At 39.4% G+C, this 24,518-nt stretch overlaps 1 protein-coding gene across 4 annotated transcripts in view; it reads left to right on the top strand.

Moving 5' to 3' along the window:
• DROSHA (drosha ribonuclease III) overlaps nucleotides 1–22,954 on the top strand; it is a 125,517-nt gene extending 102,563 nt beyond the window's left edge. For all 4 annotated transcript variants that reach the window (XM_087961182.1, XM_087961183.1, XM_087961181.1 and 1 more), the window contains exons 25-32: nucleotides 1,705–1,862; nucleotides 2,765–2,870; nucleotides 9,146–9,287; nucleotides 13,887–13,969; nucleotides 14,724–14,827; nucleotides 16,104–16,196; nucleotides 17,959–18,005; nucleotides 22,562–22,954. In XM_087961182.1, the coding sequence (XP_087817308.1) occupies nucleotides 1,705–1,862; nucleotides 2,765–2,870; nucleotides 9,146–9,287; nucleotides 13,887–13,969; nucleotides 14,724–14,827; nucleotides 16,104–16,196; nucleotides 17,959–18,005; nucleotides 22,562–22,692 (864 nt within the window). In that variant the 3' untranslated portion in view covers nucleotides 22,693–22,954. The remainder of the gene's footprint in view (nucleotides 1–1,704; nucleotides 1,863–2,764; nucleotides 2,871–9,145; nucleotides 9,288–13,886; nucleotides 13,970–14,723; nucleotides 14,828–16,103; nucleotides 16,197–17,958; nucleotides 18,006–22,561) is intronic.
• Nucleotides 22,955–24,518: the final 1,564 nt, after the last annotated feature.

The raw sequence follows: 24,518 nt of genomic DNA, 5'->3' as shown, positions 1-24,518 counted from the left end.
CTATTCTGTTTATACATGTTCGTAGGTTATTGAATCTTCCTATATTTAAAGCTAGATTAAAATATCTTCCAGACTGAGCTTCATTCTTGTTGAGTTCACAGTCACTGACTGCTGTGTAGTTCTCATGGCAACATCATAACAGCATCTGGTTGTTGCTTTGTTCCAGGAGCCTTTCTTCATCTTCCCTGAGATTTGGGGGTGATCTCCCATCCAACTACTAACCCAATCCGATTCTGCTTAGCATTTCAAGGTCAGCTAGGTGTTGTAGGTAGCGTTATATCAGAATGTGTTTCAGATTAAATTTATGGTGCAGAATCTGCATTTAGTCATTCTTTCTCCAATGTAGTATCTTTCAGATAGCCCTTCATGGTTCATATCTAGAACCATGATAATGCACTGCTGAAATTTAGCAATGAAAATTAAAATTTAACCAAAATGTACCGGTTAGAGGATGGGATTTTTATTTGTGTTTTAATCCACTGCTGGTTGATAACCAAATTAAAGAGAATTGAGTGATTTTAACTGAGAATTAGGAGTGGGAATGGGAACAAAGGATACGTTACATTGCTTTTCTCATCATCAGATGAACAAAATTGAACTGACCTTCAAGACAGCTTCATTATTTAAGGACACTTTTTGTGGCTTTAGGGTGAAAGAATGGGAGAAGTATGCTATTCCTATTTCCTTCTCTTTAATTTCTACCTAACTCTCCAGTGGGCTCAAATTAGTTTGAATATTGGCAAAGGCCATTTTTGAAAGGCATTAAAAGTAACGGATTGAATGGTTTGCTTAACAGAGACCTCCTCCTTCCCATCTTTACAATCTGTTCTCGAACTACCTCAAAAAATGAGCTAGAAAATATTGGTTTTTTTCCCCTCCAGGTGACTTCACTGGATGGCTTCCTGCGGCCTTCCAGGAACTTGGAAAGCCAAGCTGTCCATCACTTATAAGAGCTGAAGTCTAATAAATATGGAGTGAATAAGACTGGGGGAAATAGTTGTAGGAAAGCTTTAGTATTTATTTAATAAAGCATAGTAAAATTAAACAAGATTGCTGCATAAGAGAAAAAAAAATGGTGATCCTGAACCTTGATTGATTGATTTATTTTTGCGATGGCAATAGCATTCTTAAGAGTTTGCCATTAAAAAGTGCTTCATGCTCAGTTCATGCATTGTTGATTTTTTTTATTACTCAAATTTATGTTGCCGCCTGTCTCATTGAAGGTGATTCTGCTTAGTGCATAACAATAGATAAAAACGTAATAACGAATACAAATGCAAAAGCAGTAGTAATAAATATCCTAAATCTCCAAAATGAAGGGAGAATTTTAAAAAATGCCCCCTCAACAATGGAGTCTGGTCAAATCCCCAGTTCTGTTGAAGCCCCAATAACCAGATCTTGAGGGCCTTCCAGACAATCAAAAGGGATGGAACTAACCTAATTTCAGGAGGAAGGATGTTCCTTTAGGCAGGGGCCACAGCAGAGAAGACATGTGTCCTGGGACCCACCAAAGGTAGATCTTTGGCCGATGGTAATTATTAGGATAGCATTGCAAGCTACCAAAGCGTCCGCTGTGCGGTGATTAAGACATCATATTACAAAGATAGAATGTAAAGTACCTAATCAAGCTCCTTCCCTTGCTTTCTGATTTCAGCTCTTAAATTTCTCCTCTAAAATTAATTTGTTGTCCTCATTGTTTAACAGCTGCAAGAATCTAACACTGACAGACAGCTGATTGAGACGTCTCCTGTCCTCCAGAAATTGACTGAGTTTGAGGATGCTATTGGAGTAATTTTTACTCACGTTCGCCTCTTGGCACGGGCTTTCACTTTGAGAACAGTGGGATTTAACCATCTGACGCTGTGAGATTTTTTTTCTCCTTCTCCCAAATAAATGCCTTGCACTTTCTTTCTGTGGGAAGACTGAGTGGCTGTTGTTCTCCAGGAAGAAAAACTGGGCTTGTGCTGATCTACAACTGTTTTCCCAGTTCAGATTTCCCCAAACCTCTGACCCTAGAGGTCCCACCAAAGCATCTTACGGTTTGCCAGATTTGTAAACTTATTTGTTCCAGATTAGTTGAGATTTTATCACATAAATATTGAAGGACAAGAAACAACATTCTTGCTTACTGAGATGCTTAACTACCCAAAGTTTGCTTCTGGCCCTGGCATAGGTTGAATCATCTCTTCTGTTTTTAACTAGCTACAATTTGGCATTTCATTCAAATTAAGCAATTTGTGCAGGAGAACCATAGTTGAAAGTATCCAGAGGTTGTTTTTTTTTAAACTTATGCAGAACCACAGTCAAGCAAATGTTCTTTTCACAGGGACATTTGATGCAATCCCCTCACTTCATACAGTTTATGTTTTCATAAAGTGATTCATAGCTAAATTTATAGTGGTTTCCTCCTTATTACTTCTGACAACCTAAAAGCCTTATTTTGTCTTACCCGGCAGAAGTGGGATTTGCAGCAACCTGCAAAATGACATTCTGTGCACAGTGGCATCACAGAAATGCTGCAATTACGTGCATAATCATAACATTTACGTGGTGACATCAAATAAGTTTTGTCATTTGACTCCCCTTTGCTCTCCCACGAAAACCCATACTTAGCAAATAAAAATATACCGCATTGTCTTAAACTGTATGATACGATCACCAGTGTATTGTTCTGCCTTTTTAAAAAATATCCAGCTCTCTACAGCACGGTAGCATTGTTCCCTTCTCTGTATAATCTCTTCCTTCCTTTAATCTCATGCTTCAGGGGCCATAATCAGAGGATGGAGTTTCTGGGTGATTCCATAATGCAGTTGGTGGCCACCGAGTACTTATTTATACATTTTCCTGATCATCACGAAGGCCACTTAACGGTGAGAGTATCATTCATTATTCTTGGCAGGAGTAAAACTGGGATAGTCTGATTATGGAAGGAAATGGAGAAAAAGAGAAGAACTTTGTGAAAGCAGCAAGTGAATTATTCTGGGCTTAACTGAACATCTGCAGCCTCACTCCTCTACTTGCTCTTAATAAGGTTCTGTTAATTTCAAAATGTGTATCCTGCCACAATCAAGGAAATGTGATTTATGGAGCCTGAATGTGATGTTATCTCTTCCTTAAAACAAATCAATAGCTTTAATAACCATGCTGATTAAGTTATTTCTCTAAAACACTAGAGGTAATTCCAGTTCATTTGCAGGAGAGCAAAAACAATTGAAATCAACAGAGGCCATTAAGATGGGGTGCTGTTCTTGCTTCTTGGAGGTGAATAGTTCAAGCAGCAACTTTATGAAGTTCGCTTTTTCTAGCCTCCTCCCAGCTTTCTTCCTGATTATTAAGCTAAGCTGTAGGCGAACAACCTTACATCTTAGAGGTTGTGTATGACTGTCACCCACAAGAACTGGGGGCTGAAGATCCATAAGGAGCTTGCAGGTAATTGCTGATTGGTTTTCTGCTGCCGTTAGTGGCAGGAAATCAAATATTCTAGAAACCGGCAATCTCCAGTATGTTTCAAGAAGCGAAAGGGGTAAAAGAGGCAGAATAATGAATGGAGAAAGGGGGAGAAAGGAACGCACGCATATTTGTGAATGAGTAAGTGCAGGCAACTAGGAATCTCTATGGTTCACTTGAGTGTAAAAATAGTGCTCTCCATTGCACTGGGATGTAAATGCATAATTTTTTTTGGGGGGGGGGGGTAGGAATTTTAGGAACTACAGATCACATCTCTTCGATGAAAAATAGATTAAATCAAATTAGAGAAAGGACATGTCCAAAGTGCATTTTTCCTCTTCGTCATGTATTATTTTTTTCCTCTCATTCTCTGACTTCTATCTCTATCCTGCTTAAAATCCTTCATTTTTATTTCAGCATTTGCCCAAAGAAGGCAGAAAGGGGTTACAAAACAATTTGTGGGTGTGCTGGTTGTATCTTCATGGGGGCTTGACCCTCCAGATATTTAGACTTCCTCTTTTGATGGCTTAGCAGTTCTAATGGAGAAAGATTTTGAGGTTATGGATATACTCGCTTAACAGTGGTAATTGTGACTGGAAACTTCATGACTAATCAGCACTGTCCTTAAGCACAACGTGATGTGACCATGCCAACTAATAACAGCAGTGCCAGCGTTTCTAGTTGCCATTGCAAAGTAACTTGTACACTGTCATGAGAAGCTCACATAACCATGGCTGGCGAGGCCTGCAGGCTTCCCTTTTGACTTTACCGGTGAGAAGCCGGCGGGAAAAGTTGCAAATTTTGATCACATGACCAAAGACACTGCAACAATTGGAAATGCAGGCCAGGTATCAAGTGTCCGAATCATACCCACAGGACTGAGGGGATGCTGCCACAGGCAGAACTTCAGCAACGCTTATGAGTCAGACTCATTAAAATTCCATTATAACTTTGAATAGTCACAGAACGAATGACTAATCTTGTTCTATTGTTAAGTAAAGACTACTAGCCGTAATCTCAAACCTTCTAGTATGGGTACCATGCCTAGCCTTGACTTGAGATGCTAAGATACAGTTTACTGACTTTGCATTACTTAGAACAGGGGTCTCCAACCTTGGCAACTTTTAAGACTTGTGGACTTCAATTCCCAGAATTCCTCAGCCACCTTTGAATTCTGGGAGTTGAAGTCCACAAGTCTTAAAGTTACCAAGACTGGAGACCCCTGACTTAGAAAGTGCAACCCTTAGAGTTTTTTTTTTTTTCATTAAAAGAGACCATGAATAATTTTTAAGAGTTTGGTGATAGAGTGTAAATAGAATACAGAATAACAGAGTTGAAAGGAACCTTGGAGGTCTCCTAGTCTAACTCTCTGCCCTCTTAAAGATAAAGGTTCCCCTCTAAAATATGTGCTAGTCATCTCTGGCTCTAGGGGACGGTGCTCATCTCTGTTACAAAGCCGAAGACCCAGCGCTGTCCAAAAACATCTCTATGGTCATGTGGTCAGCATGACTAAATGCCGAAGGTGCACAGAACGCTGTTACCTTCCCACCAAAGTGGTCTCTATTTTTCTACTTTCAAACTGCTAAGTTGGCAGAAGCTAGGACAAGTAACAGGAGCTCCCTCCATTACGCGGTGCTAGGGATTTGAACCTCCGGACCTCCGACCTTTCTGATCGACAAGCTCAGCATCTGAGCCACCGCGTCCCTTACCCTGCCCCTTTAGGAGACCCTAAGAACCCCTTCATCAGCCATCCTCCTTCATGATCATTCTTTAAAAAGATTTAAAAAAGCAGGTGCCCTTATCAATGCTGTATGATATTTGAACCTTCTAGGCCAGTGGTTCCCAAAGTGGGCGGTACTGCCCCCTGGGGGGCGGTGGGATGCCTTAGGGGGGCACTAAGAGGCAGCAGAGGGGTGCTGAAGGTGAGCAGCAGGGCACAATTCAGGGGTGAGAAAAAATCCCGCCGCCGCGTTCGAGGCAAGGCCCCGCAGGATCACCCCATTGCAAAAGGCTCAATGGGGTGATCCTGCGGGGCCTCACCCCGAACGCAGCTTTGCTCTCCTTTTCAAACATCCTGCCACCACCATGTTCGGGGCGAGGCCACGCAGGATCACCCCATTGATTTGCACGCTCTGGTGCAAAAGGCTCAATGGGGTGATCCTGCAGGGCCTCACCACTGCAGCATGAAGAGCAAACCAAATGGTTTTGCTGGTTTTCAAACATCCCGCCGCCGTCGCATTCAGGGCGAGCCCCTTGCACCGGAGGCACCTGCCCAAGCAAATCCGAACGGAGCAGTGCACAAAGTCAATGGGGTGAGCCTGAGAGAGGGAAAGAGAGAGGAAAGAGAGAGAGAGAAGGAAGAAGAAAGAAAGTGAAGAAAGAAAAGGGGACAAAGAAAGAGGGATGGAAGGAAGGACAGAAAGAAAAGAAAAAAAAAAGGGACAAAGAAAGGGGATGGAAGGAAGGGACAGAAAGAAAAAGAAATAAAGAAGGAGGGAGGGAGAGAGGGAGGGGGAGGGAGGAGAAAGATAATGAGATATCTATTCTAGTCCAGTCACCTGCTCCGGCAGGGTTAGAAGGGAGTGTGTGTGTGTGTGTTCTCCTTGTAATTTACCAATACATTTTGATTTTGCCTTCTTCAGAATTGGCATTGTAATACATTGGGGAAAAGTAATTTTTTAGGGTGGAGATCTGATCCAATGGATCCTGTTTAAAGCGTTAACAAAATGTGAGAGCTTCCTGATAGTCTTGGCCATGTTTCGTCCACAAAACCTTTAATTAATAGAAGCCAAAGATGTTTCAATGTGCTGGCAAAGATGCTGGCAAAGATGTTTCAATGTGGAAAAGGGCCTCTAAACTAGGCCTCATTTCAATCTGATGCATCAGGTCTCTCTCTTTCCCTCTCTCCCCCCTCCATCCCCCGCTTTCTTTGTCCCTTTTTCTTTAGAGTAGAGCAAAGCCAGAGGTCGGTAATTTTTGCTGCAAAGAATCACAAAAGCTTCTGGGTTGTGCACAAGAAGGGACACACATGTCAGTGCAATTCAGCAACATAAAATAAAGAAATACAAATAAAACAAGAATCGGCAAAGCATCTCTGATTAGATTTTATTCACTACTAGAATCTAACCAGAGATGCTTTGCCAATTCTAGTCCAATGACCTGCTCCAGCAGGGTTGGAAGGGAGTATGTGTATATGTGTGTGCATGGCTGTCAAAACTCCAAAAACAGGTCAAGTAGTTCTGGGGAGGCCAGTCATAAATTAGAACACTTGCTAAGCAAACGGCCATTAAGTGAGAACCACTTGTATTTGGTTTGCCAGTCACCAAACCACGCCCACCCAGTCACGTGACCAGCAAGCCACGCCCACCCAGTCACGTGATCAGCAAACCACACCCTCAAATTAGGCCACGCCCACAGAAATTTGAATCCCGCCCCTGGGTGGGGGGCATTGAGGATGAGTTTGTAGCACCAAAGGGGCGGTGGACTGAAAAAGTTTGGGAACCACAGTTCTAGGCAGTTTAACTTTTAACACCACCTTTTTTGTTTGAAAATGGAAACCTATCTCTCTATTCCCTTTCTGTTTTGATTCCTTTGAGCTCACTTGCAACCAAGCTCTTTTATTCACTATGATTGATGTTATAGTTCCATCCAATTGTGCACACGTTGTATGTTGCTTCCTTCCTAACAGGCTGATGCTTCCAAATTGTTTTTTTCATTGAATCCATTGGAAAGAGAAAGTTGCTTTTCTGTGTCATGTGCCTTCTATTTCCCAGTATTACTATCTTCTTTCAAATACCACCCATATCTTTTAGTCTTCCACAGAAATTTCACCCTCTCAGCTACTCATCCGCTCTTCATATCCTATGCAAATCTCAACATTTTTGCTTTGATTCATAGCAGAAATAATCCCAAGGATATTATGTGCTTATTCTTTTGGAAAGTTATTGCTGTTAATTAGCGTGTTTGCCTTTTCCCCCCCTGTCAACTAATTCTTGAGTCTCATAGATGGCTGCATTTCTTTAAACAACTTCCCCCAAACCCACCCCCGCCATCTTCTTACAATGGACACATTGGGGACCAACTCATTTGTCCAGTATGAGAGGATTATATGTTTTAAAACTATTTCTGCTCAATTAGCCAAAGCCATAATAATGCCTAAAATCAAATATGGAAGTAATAAAGCTTCAGCGTGTGAATTTTTGCAACTTTACTTTAACAGCTAGGAGCAGTATTCTTAGACACTTTCATAATGAGCAAATCATTAAGTAACTCTCTTTGTTTCAAATGCAAGTAACAGGGCACACTATGGATTACTTTCAGTGTGATATTAAATGGTGGCTAAGCAGTTACAAAAAGAAGCTAGCTAATCCTCACTTGTGTTTCTTTCTCCCAGAAACAAGGAAAGTTTTGCTTTGATTAACCATGATTTGGCCACTGTTCTTCAGACTTGGTGAAGTGCTTCGTGGTAATCATAATCACAAGAATTCAGTTTAAAATTGCATTTCACGCAACTGGGCTGGTTCCATTACCTTGAGTTACAGTTAGGCATAAAATTCATTATTTGTTTTCAGGCCTTCATTCAAACTATTTTAAAAAATAAATTTAATTTTGGACAGAATTGCGAACTAAAAAGTGTTGTCAAGAATCTCCTTCGATTTTACACAGGGCTAATAGACTTCCTTAGATTTCTTTTTAAAGAATTGAATGGCTGTAGTCCATAGCTTACGTGCAGATGTGTCCATCACCAGTCCAGAAAAGATAATCTGGGGTTTCAAAGTGTCTGTTTGAGGAGAACAGCTGGAGAGGGTGGGAAGGATCAACCTCACCAGTCTTTCTTTTGGTCAGTTGGTATTATGTGATTGGTCTCACTTACTGAGTCATCTCTTTTACAAATGGGCAAACTTCCCTAGCTTTCTGGGTAACTATGATATTATCTCAACATTAAAATGTGTCTTTTTATTTGGAATGGTTGTGTACTACTAGTCTAAACTGTGGCTAATCTAAAAAGAGTTGGGAGGAACTTCTGTTGACTGGGTACCAAGACAAATAACATTTGATTGTGAGGGTGGGTAATTTTTTTCCCCAATGTTTGCCTTTCTTGATAAAAAGAAAATATATACAACCGAATAGGATACTTGACATTTAAGATAAATTAGAGATAGTGCACGATCAGCACAAATCATTCTGCTTTTCTTAGGCCAGGAGAGAAAAGGAACACCTGTATATTTTGGGAGCACCTGAATCCTTCTAGCCTTTTTCTTTTGCCCTTTGAAGGTATGCAGTGAGGTGAAATGTGGTGGGCTTTCCCTATTAACATGAGGAAGTTGAAGAACGAAGGAGTGGGATAAAAGTGTCCACCTCATTTCTCTTTGTTTCTTCTTTGAAAAATTGCTAGAAGAAAACAGGAGGTGTTTATGCCAGATAAACAGTAGCACTTCTTTGGTTTTGTTTCGTCAAGCAAAAGCTGACAACATGTTATGTGTCTAGGCCAGGGGTAGGGAACTATGGCCCTTTCATGACTTGTGGACTTCAATTCCCATCAGCAGAAATCATGCTGACTCAGGAATTCTGGGAGTTGAAGTCCACAAGACTTCATAAAAGAGCCATAGTTACTCACCTCTGATCTAAGCGAAAAATTGGGAATTGCTCCTCAGAATACCATGCACATTTACCTGAGTGGATTCTCTTGCCTTGGCAGTTGTTGCGAAGCTCTTTGGTCAACAACAGGACACAAGCCAAAGTAGCAGAAGAACTGGGCATGCAGGAGTTTGCCATTACTAACGATAAGACCAAACGGCCTGTTGCACTGCGAACAAAAACATTAGCTGATCTTTTGGAATGTAAGTACTAATGCTGTTAATTCATTTTCCTTCTCTAGTGGTTTGATAGCTAAATAAAGTTGGGTGATACAGCAACAGTTAAAGGCAAGAACCAGACCAAAGAACCTCTAAGGTGCTGGCTTAAAGAAAGTTTGTTTATATCAGGGGTCTTCAAACTTGACAGCTTCAAGACTTGTGGACTTCCACTCCCAGAATTCCTCCTCCAGTCATGTTAACTCAGGAATTCTGGGAGTGGAAGTCCACAAGTCTTAAACTTGCCAAGTGTGAAGACCCTTGGTTTATATGATAGATGTGTTACCACTAGCTGCCATCCTGAGGATCTAAAATGTGTACATCTGTATAATTTACTTTAGAAAATGAATTGCTTTTCATTGTTACGCTTATTCTTAGATACCCCCAACTAAAGAAACAAAGGAAAAAAATTGACTTCCTTCTTTTATTTGAAATATAATCAATTTATAATTTCCTAAGTAGCATTGTTTCCAAAGGCACTGTGATGAAAACCCACATTGTAAATGAAACATCACCTTTTTCTTAATTTTAAGTTTGTTTGACTTTTTTTTTAAGTTGTTCTTCCTGTGCAAGAGAAGTGGCAATAAATATCAGGCCCAAAAGGTAATCTTTATCCAGAGCATTTTAATATATTTTGTGAGTTGAGCGGGCCCAGTGTCTCTTGCCAGATCCTTTTAGTAAATGGAAGTAGTTCACAAAGAATCATAATTTATGGCCAAGCGATGAGAGTGTGTGCTTTGCTGTGATTTATTTCTAAAAACTTACAGTCTCCTGGCTAAACAATGAGTTTTGAAGAGCTGTCTCTTTGTCTAGTTTTTCAGAATTGCTTCTTAATTAATTTGTGTAGATCTTGGATTTTTCATTGGTTCAGTTTTCAGTTTTTGTTAAAGAAGAAAGGCTATACTGCAATATAGAACGATGATGTGTTTTCTCAGTGACCTTGAATTAACCCAGCTGCCTCAAACACAGTTCTGAAACAGAACCGGGCAGGAAGGTGAAACTTTCCTTAGTAGAAACTGGGTAGATGGGTAGACTATTGTGAAAAGAGTAGGTAAGTATCCCCTGTTAGCGTATTAGGAACAAAAGTGGAAGAATCTTTGATTGGGATTGGAAATATTTTTCTTGGCCTGATACTTGACCTGATATGTCAAGATGGCAACCTGATTGAAAATTAAGTCAAAACACATCCTGAGAGTACAAGGAGGGGGAAGGCCAATTTGGGAGAAATTTGTTTTTCTCAAGTATAAAACAGCCTCAGCTGCAAGGGGGAAAAAAGTATAAGAGTAAAATAGCCTTAGCTGCAAGAAAAAGTCATAGTCTAATATTGAATATTGAAACATTGCAAAGTTTAGCGGCTGTGGGCTTCCGGTTTGACCTTCTTCAGCGACAGACCGAACCTCATCTCTGCAAGGCTTCGATGCGTGCTCGCCTCTGGAGCGCCCCAAGCCGGCTGGCTTCGGGGCTAAGCCTCCCCGTAGAGGTGGTGACGAGGGGGAAGACTGCCTGCAGGGTTGAGGAGAGCCTCATCTCTCCTCCCCAGCTAGCCATTACTCCCTTTCCCGAAGGCAGTTGCAGCGGTGGTCAGAAATGGCTACCACAAAGAAGAACTCTACTGGAAAAGAATGTGCATGAGGAAGATAAGAGGAGAAAGTTTTGGTTGACCAGGTCAAACAGTTTTAAAAGCAACAAATAAGGTACCCTGGAATTGAAACTATTAAAAAACAATAACATTGTTCCCTAAGAAGATTTTTAAGCTGCAAAGGAGAGAGAAAAGGAAAAAGATTTGGTTTTTTTTCTCCTTTTCCTATACTGACAGCTAAGAGACTTAAGCAAGAAATTGGAAAAAAATCCACTTTGACATCAATAGGCATTTAATGCTGAAAATAAAAATTCAAAGGGATAATAAAGATTTCTGGATAATTAAAAGCTTTTGAAAACAGGAGAGAGGAAGAATAAAAGGGCAGGATCTGGAAGGGAGGAGACTGCCTGGAATTAAAAAAGAACTTATAGCAAAATCTCAACAAGACTTCCAAAAGATACATTCTAACTGAAATATCGCAACAAAAACCCCAGGAAGAGAAAGTCGAAAAAGAAATAAGAAGATATAACTTAGGACTATCTGGATTACTTGATGATTTCTGGATTCTTGGTTATTGTTTTGAATGACTAAAATCAATCGGGTGGTTGTTTAAAACTGTTTAAAATGGCTCCACTTTTAGAAGAACTGAAAATGGAACTTAAAAAGTACAAAGAAGATACACAAGAAGGGAGAAGTTCTTTTGGCTTCGTATTTCAGATTTTAGAAATGGAGATTGGGAATTATGAGAAACAACAAGAAATGCCTGCAGAACAAGAAGATTGCGACAAAGAAGAAGCCATCTTTAATTGAACAAGTAATCTTAGATGGGGGAAAAAAAGGAAAGGGGGGAAAGAGAATGGAAAGTTTAAGATTGGGAAGAACAACTCCTCCCCAAAAATAGAGTGAAAAATAAGTATAAAATCAGAAAGCAACAGAAGAGGGAAATGCAGAAGAGAGAATTAGAAATAGAGAGAGACAAGGGGATAAAAAGAGGAAGGAGAAGATGAGAGGGAAGAAAGAAAGGAAAAGAAGTCATAAAGGACAGAAATAAAATACAGAGAAACGGCCTATTTAGAGATAATGGGTGAAAATTTAATGGAAAAAGGGATTCTTCAAAGGTACATAAGATAGTATGGTTATATTAAAAACAAATAATTTTAGAAAATATGAAACAATGTATGATTAAAATGTCTGATAAAATAGCTATCGTAATTCAATGGAATGCTTGTCAATAAATAAATGTAATAAAAGGTATATTTAATGATTTATAAAACATATGTGAAGAGAAATAAGGGAAAAATTAATTATGGAGATTATATGTGTTTTTAAGAAAGTATGATATTTAATTGAAAAGAAGTGTTAAAGATGTTAAGATTTTAATGATTATTAATGATAGAACTGAACTGGAACGGAATGAGGGTTTATAATTACATATATTTACAATCTTTCTTTTTTAAAAAAAAAGAATATAGTGTGTATTATAAGAATGTACCAAGCAGAATTCGATTGGAAGTTATGTATTATATTGAAGGTCATAACCTTAAGGTATATATTGAAATTTAAATAAGAGTTGAATGGATGTAATTAAAAGATATAAAGGTATCATACTCCAATTAGTAACTACAGGAGAAAACTTGTTTAATGAGAAAAGATAATATGAAATTGAAACAGAACAGACAAAAGTATAAATATAATGATTTGAATTGAGATGAGATAATCAAATTAAAATCGAGAAAATCAAAAGAGGGGAAAAACTATATAGAAAATGTAAAATAGTATAAGATATGGAATAGAATACAAAAAGGAGCATGAAATTGAGTGTTGTGTCTGTATAAAGAAGTTCAACCCGGGACCATGCTATTTTCAAAAAAATATGTTTTACTTGTATTTTGTATGTGTGAAAACCCAAATAAAACTTTATTTTTTTTAAAAAAAAAGCCTCAGCTGCAAGGGGGGGGGGGAGTATAAGAGTAAAACAGCCTCAGCTGCAAGAAGAAGCCATAGTCTAATATTGAAACATTGCAAAGTTTAGCAGGATATTTGTTTGCTATCCCTCCCCCCAAGGGAAATCTATTAAACAGTAGACTCTGATAGATCTTCAGTGGAACTCACATTTTAAGAATTTGAATTCCCACTCCTCACCCAAAAAAGGAAAGTATTCGTAGTGAACCAATAACACAACAACGTAATCTGGTTTTTTCCCAATGTAGTGCTTTCTTAAAAGCACTTGGACTATAATTCCTAGAATTAATCAATTACTTGTAGTTCCAAACTGTGCAAAGGACACTAGTCATCTCCATTAAAATACATGGACTAAAATACTGACTGAAAATAATTTGATCAGATCGAGTATTTTTTTAAAACCTTGGTAACTTTAAGAAGTTTAGATGTCTACTACCATCATTTGTCAAATTTGAAAAACACTGATTTAGACCAAGGCCATTACACACACTTCCATCTCCTGTGTTTCTCCCAGCCAACCTTAGATGGAGATTGTAGCACTGTTCTAACAGAATGGGAAAGAAAACCCAGAGTATAGCCCTTGTACCTGTAATCCTTAGAGGCATTCCCCTGCACACACTTCTTTCCTGTATAGATATGGAAAGTGCTAAAAGCACAAGCTTTCCTACAGCTCCCTGCACAAATCTTGGTGTGTGTGAAAGACACAAGTTGTTTCCTTGCTGTTTATTTCTGAGAAAACATTTAGTAAATCAAGTATCTGCTCTTGCTTTTCATTTTATTGTTACCTCTTTGCTCATGTCTTTCATATATCTTTTGTGGATAGTGTGAACTTTAATATCCCTGCAATATTTTTCCCCTCCTCTCAGACTTTCCTGCTTCCCAAGATGGTAAAAATACCTTTCACCTAGTTATGTGTGTTTTTGATGTCTTAATATATACCATCGCACGTCACCATTGACTTGGAATATTTGCATTGTCTAGGAATATTAACGTGTTTTTGAAAGAAAATAATATTTGCTAATGTTTGGTTATTCCTTCTTCCTCAGCCTTTATCGCTGCTCTGTACATAGATAAAGATCTTGAATATGTCCACACCTTCATGAACGTCTGCTTTTTCCCACGATTGAAAGTAAGTCTCAGAGCGATTGTTATGTGTTACACAGCCAAGAAGCTGACTTTGCTACGGAGTCCCAGCTGAACCAAGATTTTTGCTGTCTGTGTCCTGAGTAATAATACAGGTTTTAAACCTCTGTTCTCTCACGTTTGTGGCTTAGATACAGATAGTGTCTTGATTAGTGCAGTTAATGAAACCCATGAAGAGATCACATTATTTGAATTTGTACTATTCAAAGTGATATTTCCCTGGAAAATAGGGTAATTGCTTCCAGCTCAATGGAAATAAGAGAATTTTTTATACATAATTTTTTAATATTTTATTAATGAAATACTGAACAACATTAAAAGTGGATAAACCTATATCCAGAGCGTAATTACTATCTCCTGTATTCCGTCTTCAAAATGAGCCTCTTTGTTTTACGCTTCCCTTGAAGAAAACCTTCTTTTGCTCCATTTTCTACAAACTAAAACATCTACAACCCCAACATCTGCAACCTTAACTGTACATACACTAGTGTCGATTGCAGTTACATTAGTCTTGGTTAATTGGATTTTGGCTTATATTAAACATGACCTGGTATCAATTTATCAATCATACTAAATCAAATTCTGCATTATTTAAACACACACAAATTGCAACCCTACCTATATTAAGAGAAAAATATATTTGAAAAGGCTCTTTTTGTTTGGAATCCTAATCCCTATTTTTTTTTCCTGTGAACAATTGTTATTCCTTCGTCTTGTTTTTTTTTTTTGGTCCATTTTAGGAATTCATCCTAAATCAGGATTGGAATGATCCAAAATCTCAACTCCAGCAATGCTGTTTAACTCTTAGAACAGAAGGGAAGGAGCCAGACATTCCTCTGTATAAGTAAGGAGATTGATTTGTATACATGCATTGTCACTTTGTGACTCCTTTTTTTTAAAATTCCCACATGACTGGAATATCACACACTTCATTCAAAGAAGGAATTAGTTGCTCTGATTAAATGAAAGTATATTGTTGCACTTTGGATCTCAAATTCAGTTTAAAGCATTGGAGACGTAGTCACGAAGGTTTGTGCATGTGACAATGTGATGGCTGTAAGTGCAGTAGAACATTGATAGTCTTGGGTACATTCAGTTTTCCCAAATTCAGTTCTCACTTTGTCCACTAGAATCGCATTGGTCATGCTATTACTTCTTAAGCTCACCCAATTGCTTCTGCAGATGCAGCACTCATTGCCCAAATTACTTTTCCTTTATGATGGAAATGCTATGAGAGGCACTTAGATTTATATGCCACTTCATAGCACTTTACAGCCCTCTCTAAGTGGTTTACAAAGTCAGCATATTGTCCCCGACAATCTGGGTCCTCGTTTTACTGAGCTTGGAAGGATGGAGAATTGAGTCAATCTTGACAATCGAATTCCTGGCAGTGGGCAGTGAGTTGGCTTGCAATACTGCATTCTAACCACTGCACTACCATGTCTCAAGGATATATATACAGTGTAGTGATAAGTAGTGAGGCCAACTCTTTGCCCACTGCCAGAAATTTGATCCTGACCAGCTGGTTGACTCAACTCTCCATCCTTCTGAGGTTAGTAAAATGAGGATCCAGCTAACTTCAGACATGATAGGGACAGACTTTTGTTGTTGTTGTTGTTGTTGAACAAAATGGTTGCTGTTAGAACAGGTAGTACCAGTTTAACATATGTATGAGGGGAAAGGCTGCAGAAAATGTTGAGATGTTTCATCATTTAAGATTATATTTTTGGATCAAGGGCAAAATATTAAGGATATATTCCATCCTGTTCAAATAAGAAGTGAGGATGTGGTGAAGGATAAGGTAAATGACTATAAGATTGAAGTATGAAATCATTCTAAAATATATGATGCAGTTGATGTTAACCACATAACTATGTATATAAAGTAGAAATTATAGTAGAAAGAGAAGCAATTATTGATTGACAGAGGAAAATTCTCTATTAAGCGAACATAAATATTCACTAATGAAATGATGGCATTGTTTCATAAAATAATCTGTCAGGGTCCATCCTTGTGCTGTGACTTTTGTTAAAATAGTTGCATTTCTGTTCAGATGTATTAGAGAGAATGTTTTCAGAACTGTTTTTGTTTGTTTGTTTGTTTGTTTGTTTGTGGTTTAGAACACTGCAAACAGTTGGACCTTCTCATGCTAGGACATACACCGTGGCTGTTTATTTCAAAGGCGAGAGAATAGGTTGTGGGAAGGGACCAAGGTATGTAAAATGTTTGCATAATTTATATATATTCTATATGTTTGCCTGCCTGCCTGCCTGCCTCCCTATCTATAATCTGTCTGCTGGCCTGCCGGCCTACTTACCTACCTACCTACCTACCTACCTACATCTATCTATCTATCTATCTATCTATCTATCTATCTATCTATCTATCTATCTAATCAAAGTGGATAAGGAGAGCTAAATGACATTCACTGACGATTTAATTGGACTCCTAAAAAAGTGAATTTTAGAAAACTTCTCCCTTTTCTGCACCTTAACCTGGGATCGAGACAATCTAAGATTCACAGGCACATTAATTCTCAATGTCAAGTATCCAAGGTGAGAAAGGAGAAGTATGCCTATTAGTGGCATAAAGCAACAGCTTGACACAATACTGAGTTTTAATTATTGTTGGAGAACCTTTTCAGTTTGTAAAATATTCTTTCCAGTGACTTTGCTTAATGCCAGAAGGTCAAGAGATAATGTGCCAGTCACTACTCTTTATTCCAACAAATATTTTAGTGCATTATTAACTTTTTTAAAAAAAAAAAAAAGTCCAAGCTCCATTTTTTTTAATCTCTTGAAATTGTGTTTGGGGACATATTAAAAAGAATGATTGTTAGGGAGAAAAAGAACCTTCATTAGGGAGAAGTAGGACAGAAGACAGTGTCCAGTGCAGAGGTGGTATTTAGCAGGTTCTGACCAGTTCTGGAGAACTGGTAGCAGAAATTTTGAGTTGTTTAGAGAACCGGCAAATACTACCTCTGACTGGCCCCACCCCCATCTATTTCCTGCCTCCCGAGTCCCAGCTGATCGGCTGGACTTCTTTTGTTGCCCTGCACAGGAGAACGGAACTAGAAAGCAGGTGAATGGGATGGAGAAGGAATGGAAATTTTACAGTATCCTTCCCCTGCCACGCCCACCAAGCCACGTCCACAGAACCTGTAGTAAAAAAAATTGATCCTATCACTGGTCCAGTGAGGGAGTAATATATGGAAAATTGGAGAAGAGTCACTCTGTTTAATGCTTTAATGCTTGGAAAGATACTCTAATATCCACAAGTTCTTTTCAAAGAATGCAGCAAATTGATAAGCTGGAACTGGGTGCATGGTCGTGGTTTACTTTTAGCACACTGTTGCCTCCTGCAGCTTGGTGTCAAGCCCAGCTAAACCTGGACTCAGTGGCAGCTCAGTCTAACCTGCAAACCGATAAGTATCTTCCAACCTGATTGTCCATTTTATGGAAAAATGATTTCAGTAAGATGAATGGAAAAAAATATCTTAAAATTCTCTGCACAGTAAATGCCAAGTGCTATCTGCAGAATAAATAACATTTAAAAGGTTTTTTCACTTTTCCTCGACTTGACACAAAGCATACTAATCTTAAGAATAACATTAAAACAGCTCCTAATAAAATAAGGTGGTTTGGGAAGAAATGGAGAATCCAGTCCATTTTTTGCTGCTGGAGATGGGGGCTTGTTTGTTTGTTTGCTTAATTGACTTTTAATTGCTTTGTTCAAACAAATCACCAAAGAATTTTGAAAGGGGAATGTTTAACACTATGGATTCTTTGTTTTTAAAATAACTCTCTGCAAAGTCGTAATGTACATGTAGTGGGGGGTTTGGCAGACTGGAAGAGTTTTTTTATGGTAACAACTGCCAGTAATTATTTGAAAAATTAGTTACTGCACAGCAGTTCTGGGAAGCTGTAACTTGCTTCTGAATTACATTTGTCATAATTTATTTATTTATTTTTGCAGCATTCAGCAAGCAGAGATGTGTGCCGCAATGGATGCACTGGAAAAATGTAAGTGGGTTTCTTGGAAATTACTAGAGTAATTCTGGGGAGGAGTTGTAAGCATTGTGTCAGCGTCCCAACTAACCAGCTCCAAACCAATAAACTCCAAGACAGGCATTTCTTCAAAGTTCCATTTTATTAGAGTTGTCATATTGGCACATCTGGGAAAACCCGAATTTGAGAGTTCCGGGTTTTCCCTTCCCAATAGAAATTCAAAGATCCATCCCTTGCACTCACCAGCACATCACATGGTCCAATCAAACATCGTCCCAACTGGAGACATTCCTCCAGACACTCCTCTCCAGGTGCCTGGGTGACATGTCCTTGATTTTATAAGAAAGAATATTGTTGAGTCTAATCTTCTACCTCTCTGTGAAATCCCCCCTCCCAAATTCCCAGGCACTAAATGGGGCAGCCTCAAAGCTTCTAAGTAAAATATGGCTTCCAAGGCTGACACATTATGTGCAACAAAGGGAAAATACAGATTAAAGTGAACAAGTGAATATGTTGCCCCAGCACTGTTTACTGTTATCATTCCTGTTAGTAAAATAATGTATTGACTAGTGAACAAACTGTTTTATGTTTTATTATCTCTGTGGTTACGACTAATGCTGAACTTCATGTTGGTTTTTAGGCACGGGTCTGCCAGTAGGCATTGACCTCCAGGCTCATGGATTTTCTCTATTCACCTGTATAGCATTCACATGATATAGGTAGTCCCCAGCATACAACCACAATTGAGCCCAAAATGTCTGTTCCTAAGTGAGTTTTAAGCGAGCTTTGTCCCATTTTTACAGATTTTCTTGCTGAAGTTGTTAAGTGAATCATTGCAGTTGTTGTGTTAGCAACATGATTGTTAAGTGAACCAGACTTCCTCATTGACTCGGCTTGTCAGACGGTCGCAAAAGGTGATCACATGACCCCGGGATGCTGCAACCTATCGTAGATATGAGCCAGTTGCCAAGCATCTCAATTTTGATCACATGACCCTGGGCAATGGTTGTGCAAAAAACAGTCAGAGGTCGTTTTTTTCAGTGCTGTTATAATTTTGAACGGTCACCTAACGAAGTTGTTGTAAGTTGAAGACTTCCTTTACAGATTCCTGTTTTCATAACAGGTTGGGGATTTGATTGCCTGTTACTCAGATTGAGTTCCTCCTTCAAGATAGTTCAAAGCAAAAGCAAAATCATGAATGCTTCCTTGATTTTAAGATTACAGAGAAATAATCCTGCAAATCTGAAAGCACTTCTCCCCTCCCTTCCTTCCTTCCCTCCCTCCTTCCCTCCTCCCTCCCTTCCTCCTTCCTTCCTTAATTCCTTCCTTCTCAGAGAACAAGGGGGAGTCCCTCCTGAGACACGGGGAGAACTTTCTCCTCCCCGTTCGTCTGATCGTTGTCTAAAGCTGTGGCTCCCTTCCTGTCTCTCAGGGCCATTTGCACACAGCCTTTTTACAGATTGCCCAACATTCGTGATCATTTATCACAGAGTTGAGCAGTCACTTGGATCTCATGCACCACTGCCCCAGGCAGCTATCATGGAAACTTGCTTGAAAAAGGAAGACGAGCAAACCATCTTGCTTTGGAAGATGGGGATCATTGTTGGCTTCAGCCTGAGGGAGCCATTGATGTTGACATGGGCTACATACAGTACATGCTGTGCCTACACACAGAATGAGGGTGTTGTGGGGAAAAACCAAAGACTCCCTTTCTAAATAAAATCCTTTCCCCCTGTTGAGAAATGTCAACTTGCAGGAGACGAGCCGTTTGAAGTGGGCTTGTATTTTGGTGAAAGCTGAGATAGGGGGGGAAATATTTGCTTGCTTGCTATTCTGCACAACTTTTTATGTCTAGCTTTCTCTCCTTATCATCATAATCCCGTGGAAGCATTCATATTTCAGATCCAATAGTCAGGGACTCAGTCAAGTAAAGTACAAGAGCTCTCTGGCCTGGGTCCAGCAAAGCACTTAAGCCCATGCTTAAATTCAGGCCTGCAAGTATTCTTCTGACATGGATGATCTACGTACAGTGATTAAAATAAAGTCGCTATTTTGTGAGATGCGGGCATTGTGCTCACCTTGTATAGCAAAACTCACAAGCTACTGCCAAATGGGAACCTAAATCTTTGTATTACAACTCTGCGTAACTCTCCATCTTATTGAAACCTCTGACAGAGGTTGCCTGCCTTTATTTATTGAAGCAGAGCTTTATCTAGTGGAGCTGAGCTTGTCCACTTCCATCAGCCAGCTTGTAATCTTTGGCCCACATTTTAAAGGCTTGGCTTTTCTTTCATTGAATATGTGCTTCTGAGAGATTTTCATTTTTACATTTGTTCTCTGTTAATCATTTGCTTCCTGGTATGAATGTGAAAGATATGGAGACCTGGGACGGAACCTTTAAATCATGCTACAGTTTTTTTTCCCTGTAGCAGTGTTTCTCATCCTTGGCCATTTGAATAAGATGCATGGACTTTAATTCCCAGAATTCCCTAGCCAGCATGCTAGGTACGCAAAGTTGAAAAACAATGACCTATAACATAGGTACAAAATCCGAAATCTCTGAGCCAAAGTCTTGTGACCAGAAGTCCCCAAACCTTCTGGCTTCTGGGCCCAGTTTTGGAAGAAGAATGATCTTCCATGGACCAACAGCATGGGGGATGGTTTCGTGCAAGCAACCTACATCTTGCACATACTTGCGTAGCCAACAGGCCACGGATCAGTACCAATCCGTGGACCCAGGGTTGAGGATCCCTATTGTAGGCTGATCCTGGAGCCCCCTTAAAAAGCTATTCCTAACAGTGGGCATTTTTCAATGTAAAGGAATTTAGGGTTGACTTTGAGGAAGGAAGGAAGAAGCCATTTAGGAGGGACCTGGAGAAGAGATTACACAATCCGGAGATTGAAGCAAATGAAAGAAACTCACAGTAACCCTGCCTTGATTTTCTTCTATATGTTGGGAAAGATATATGGACAAGCTTCTGAGATTCTATTATTTATACCCTCCAACAATACAGTGGCAATCCTGGAATCACTGCAATGCTAGTTTCTTGACCTGGCCTACCTCCAAGGGTAGGCCAGGTAAAGAAATCAAAGGGCAATAATACGAACTAATAATAAATATGCATGAAGTCACATCATCTAATTTGAGCAGGGTCTCTTAAAGGCCAAAGGCAGGGCCCAGCCAAAAAAAGATTGCACACTTCTTGTCTTTAATTTAGCTCATATATTTTCAAAGCCAGATCAGGGATTCTCATGACAAACAAGTTTTTTATGTTAGCTGGCAAGGTAAATCTGCACTTATATTCTTAGTTAGCATGTGTATGTCTGAATCATATTAAACAATAGAGAAATGTTGAAGAGTGATCAAGGTTTTTAAGTGATTCTGGAGAAAATTCATAAGAAAAGACCTCTCCAAATTTTGCCTTCCATTGTAAACCAGTTGGCCAAAACGCCTTCTTTTTTTGCACATCCACTTTTAAGACTTCTGACACTTCACCACTGGGAGATGTCTGTCCCTCAGGCATGGTTTCTCTCACCTGTTTCAGAGAAGTGATGTACTTAATAAGATACTGTTGAGTTCAAAAAACCGTCAAAGCTCTGCTTTCTGTAGCTCTTCCTTCACCTTTTGCTTTCAGCTGCATTTCCCAAGTGGTGGTGCTGTGTCAAATCTCCTGTTCCCAAGGACATCAGCTGTTTTGGCATCAGCGCAAGCTCATCTATCACACATGGCAATTTGTTCTCTGGCACAAAATTCAACCCAGGCAACACTTTCCACGTTGACCTTCCATCTGGCATCACCATTGTTGAAGTGTTTATACGCCTTATTTTGCACCGCTTCTCCTGGGTTGTGTTAACTGATTTTGGCTTCTAGATTGGGTACTTTGGTCTTTAGGAGGTTAATGGCTTCTCTGTTTCTGTTTCTCACACACACATGTCTTTTACAGTAGTAATGGAGGAAAATTGGCTTGATTAGCTCCAGATGGGCCTCTTCTCATCTTTGATGAAGAGTGATAGGATTTTTCAGGACTTCTCAGCATAATCCATTAATAATCTAAGCTTTATGGCAGAATTGTATCATCATAATAAGTTTCTTTCCAGCCCTCCTGCTGACATGTTTACAGTAGAAGCTTACTGAACAAGTATTTTGTGGAACATGAGGATCACTCATCTTATGTTCCTAATGTAATCTCTTAAGTAATCATCAACTCAAACGGATCTCTATGGAAACTTTCATAAAACAGAAAATACAGTTAAATACCCCCATAGCTTTGTGATGGCATCTCAATCGTATCCCAATATATACTATGACACTGTGACTTATCTTATTCCATTTAAATCATCCTCTGATTGCTAACAAATCTGATAAATCTTATTCACATAAATTTTATTCACATAAATCAGTAGACTACTTCAAAGTAAATAGGGGGTTACAACCAAACCAATATGTGCAACGAGTACTCTTTATTATCCTGACTTGGTAATACAATAATAACAGCTGGATGTTATATTTGATGGTGGTAGGATCATGTCATTGGCTGGGTTTTATTGATATATATTTCTTCTTGTTTCAGATAATTTTCCTCAGATGGCCCATCAAAAACGGTTCATTGAACGGAAGTACCGACAAGAGCTTAAAGAAATGAGGTGGGAACGAGAACATCAAGAAAAAGATCTGGATGAAACAGAAGACATGAGAAAATAAGGGGGAAGGAAACTGTAGTATGTTTGCTTCATTTTGACCATGGCCTATAAAAAAAACCCATCCTGGTTTCATGAAACTAAATGAAATCATGTTTGCTTTTGTGTGTGTTTTTTTATTAATACGTTTTATCTCCATTTTAAGAGGCAAAGCTGTATTCGTAAAATTTAAAAATGATTTTTTTTTTTGAAGAACATATGCTTTCTGAAGAATTTTGTGTCCCCAGACTCGGTTTGTGAACAATAAAATGTTTTATTTCAAAAAATATGTTCTAAAAATAAGAAAAATATAGTGTTGTTCATATTGTTGTGTCATATGAAATGATAAGGTACTAAACAGAATGCTATTTTCTGCTACGTTCTGCTGGTGCCGCACTACAGTTAAGAAGATGAACTCAAGGCACAAATGACCAGGCTCAAATTATCCTATTTCAGACACATTATGCAAAGACCCACTTCTTTGGAGAAAGCTCTAACACTGGGAAAAGTGGGCAGAAAGAGAAAAGTAGGAAAACTAGCAGAGAGGAGAGGCTTCAATTAAAGTGGCAATGGGTGCACCTCAAGGACCAACTTAAGGAGAAATTGTCATGGGGAAATGCAGTCACTAAGATTTGACAGTGATATGATGGCAAATGTGTGTGTGTGTGTGTGTATTATGTTTGTCTTGGAAACATCTTCACAGATGCTAACCCTAACTGTAAAACTTGATCAGTTATCAGTTTTACAGAAGGGTTGCTTATGAAGGGTACATAACAGAGGTGGTATTCAGCAGGTTCCGACCAGTTCTGGAGAACCGGTGGCGGCAATTTTGAGTAGTTCAGAGAACCGGCAAATACCACCTCTGACTGGAGATTTTACAGTATCCTTTCCCTGCCGTGCCACCAAGCCACACCCACAGAAGTGGTAGTAAAAAAATTTGAATCCCACCATTGGTACATAAGTAATCAAATAACAATCATCATTCACCCAGCTGACCAGGGCCATTTAATTCAGGTTCCCCTTCCACCATGATGCCTTTTTCAGACATGGTATTCAGCAGTTTCTGACCAATTCTGGCGAACCAGTAGCAGAAATTTTTGAGTAGTTCGGAGAACCGGCCAATACCACCTCTGACTGGAAATTTTACAGTATCCTTCCCCTGCCACGTCCACCAAGCAGGGGGTGGGATTCTACTAGTTCGCACCTATTCGCTAGAACCAGTGGTTAATATTCTAAGCAGTTCAGAGAACTGGTTGTTAGAAGAAATTACTGACCTAATCCTGTAAGGAAGGCGGGAAGGAAACATTCTGGTGTTGCTTACAGAAACTGCCTCTCTGTTAACCCTTATTACATTCTTGGCAGGACTAGACTTCCTGTCTCAGGAACTTCTCAAGTTCCCCCCCCCCCTCCTTTGCTGGTACTTTGCTTGTGTGGAGTGACCATTCAAAGTTACAATGGCACTGAAAAAAGTGACTTTTTTCACACTTACGACTGTTGCAGCATCCCCACAGTCATGAGAGGCCAAGCGAGGAGATGCATGTCTTGGTGTGATGATATTGAGTTGGCCACACCCAGCCATTAACATGATCACCAAGCCATGTCCACCCAGTCATATGACCACCACCTAAGCCACGCCCACATAACCGGTTGTTAAAAAATTTGAATCCCACCCCTGCCACCAAGCCACACCTACAGAACTGGTAGTAATCCCACCACTGGCCATTCTCCTCCATTTTTTGGCAGTTGGGAAATCCAGATGTCTTGTCATCCTTCAAGGTGTCACATTTTGCCTCAGTTTACTGATCTGATTTTAGAACTAGATTATATATTTATTTTGTGTCCTGGTCTTTG

This window comes from Notechis scutatus, chromosome 3 (assembly GCF_049901735.1).
Source record: "Notechis scutatus isolate UNSWTSFEM ecotype Mainland chromosome 3, rNotScu1.2, whole genome shotgun sequence".
Taxonomy (NCBI): domain Eukaryota; kingdom Metazoa; phylum Chordata; class Lepidosauria; order Squamata; family Elapidae; genus Notechis; species Notechis scutatus.
Note: the sequence above shows the minus strand (reverse complement) of the source record. Positions and strands in the feature narration are given on the sequence as shown.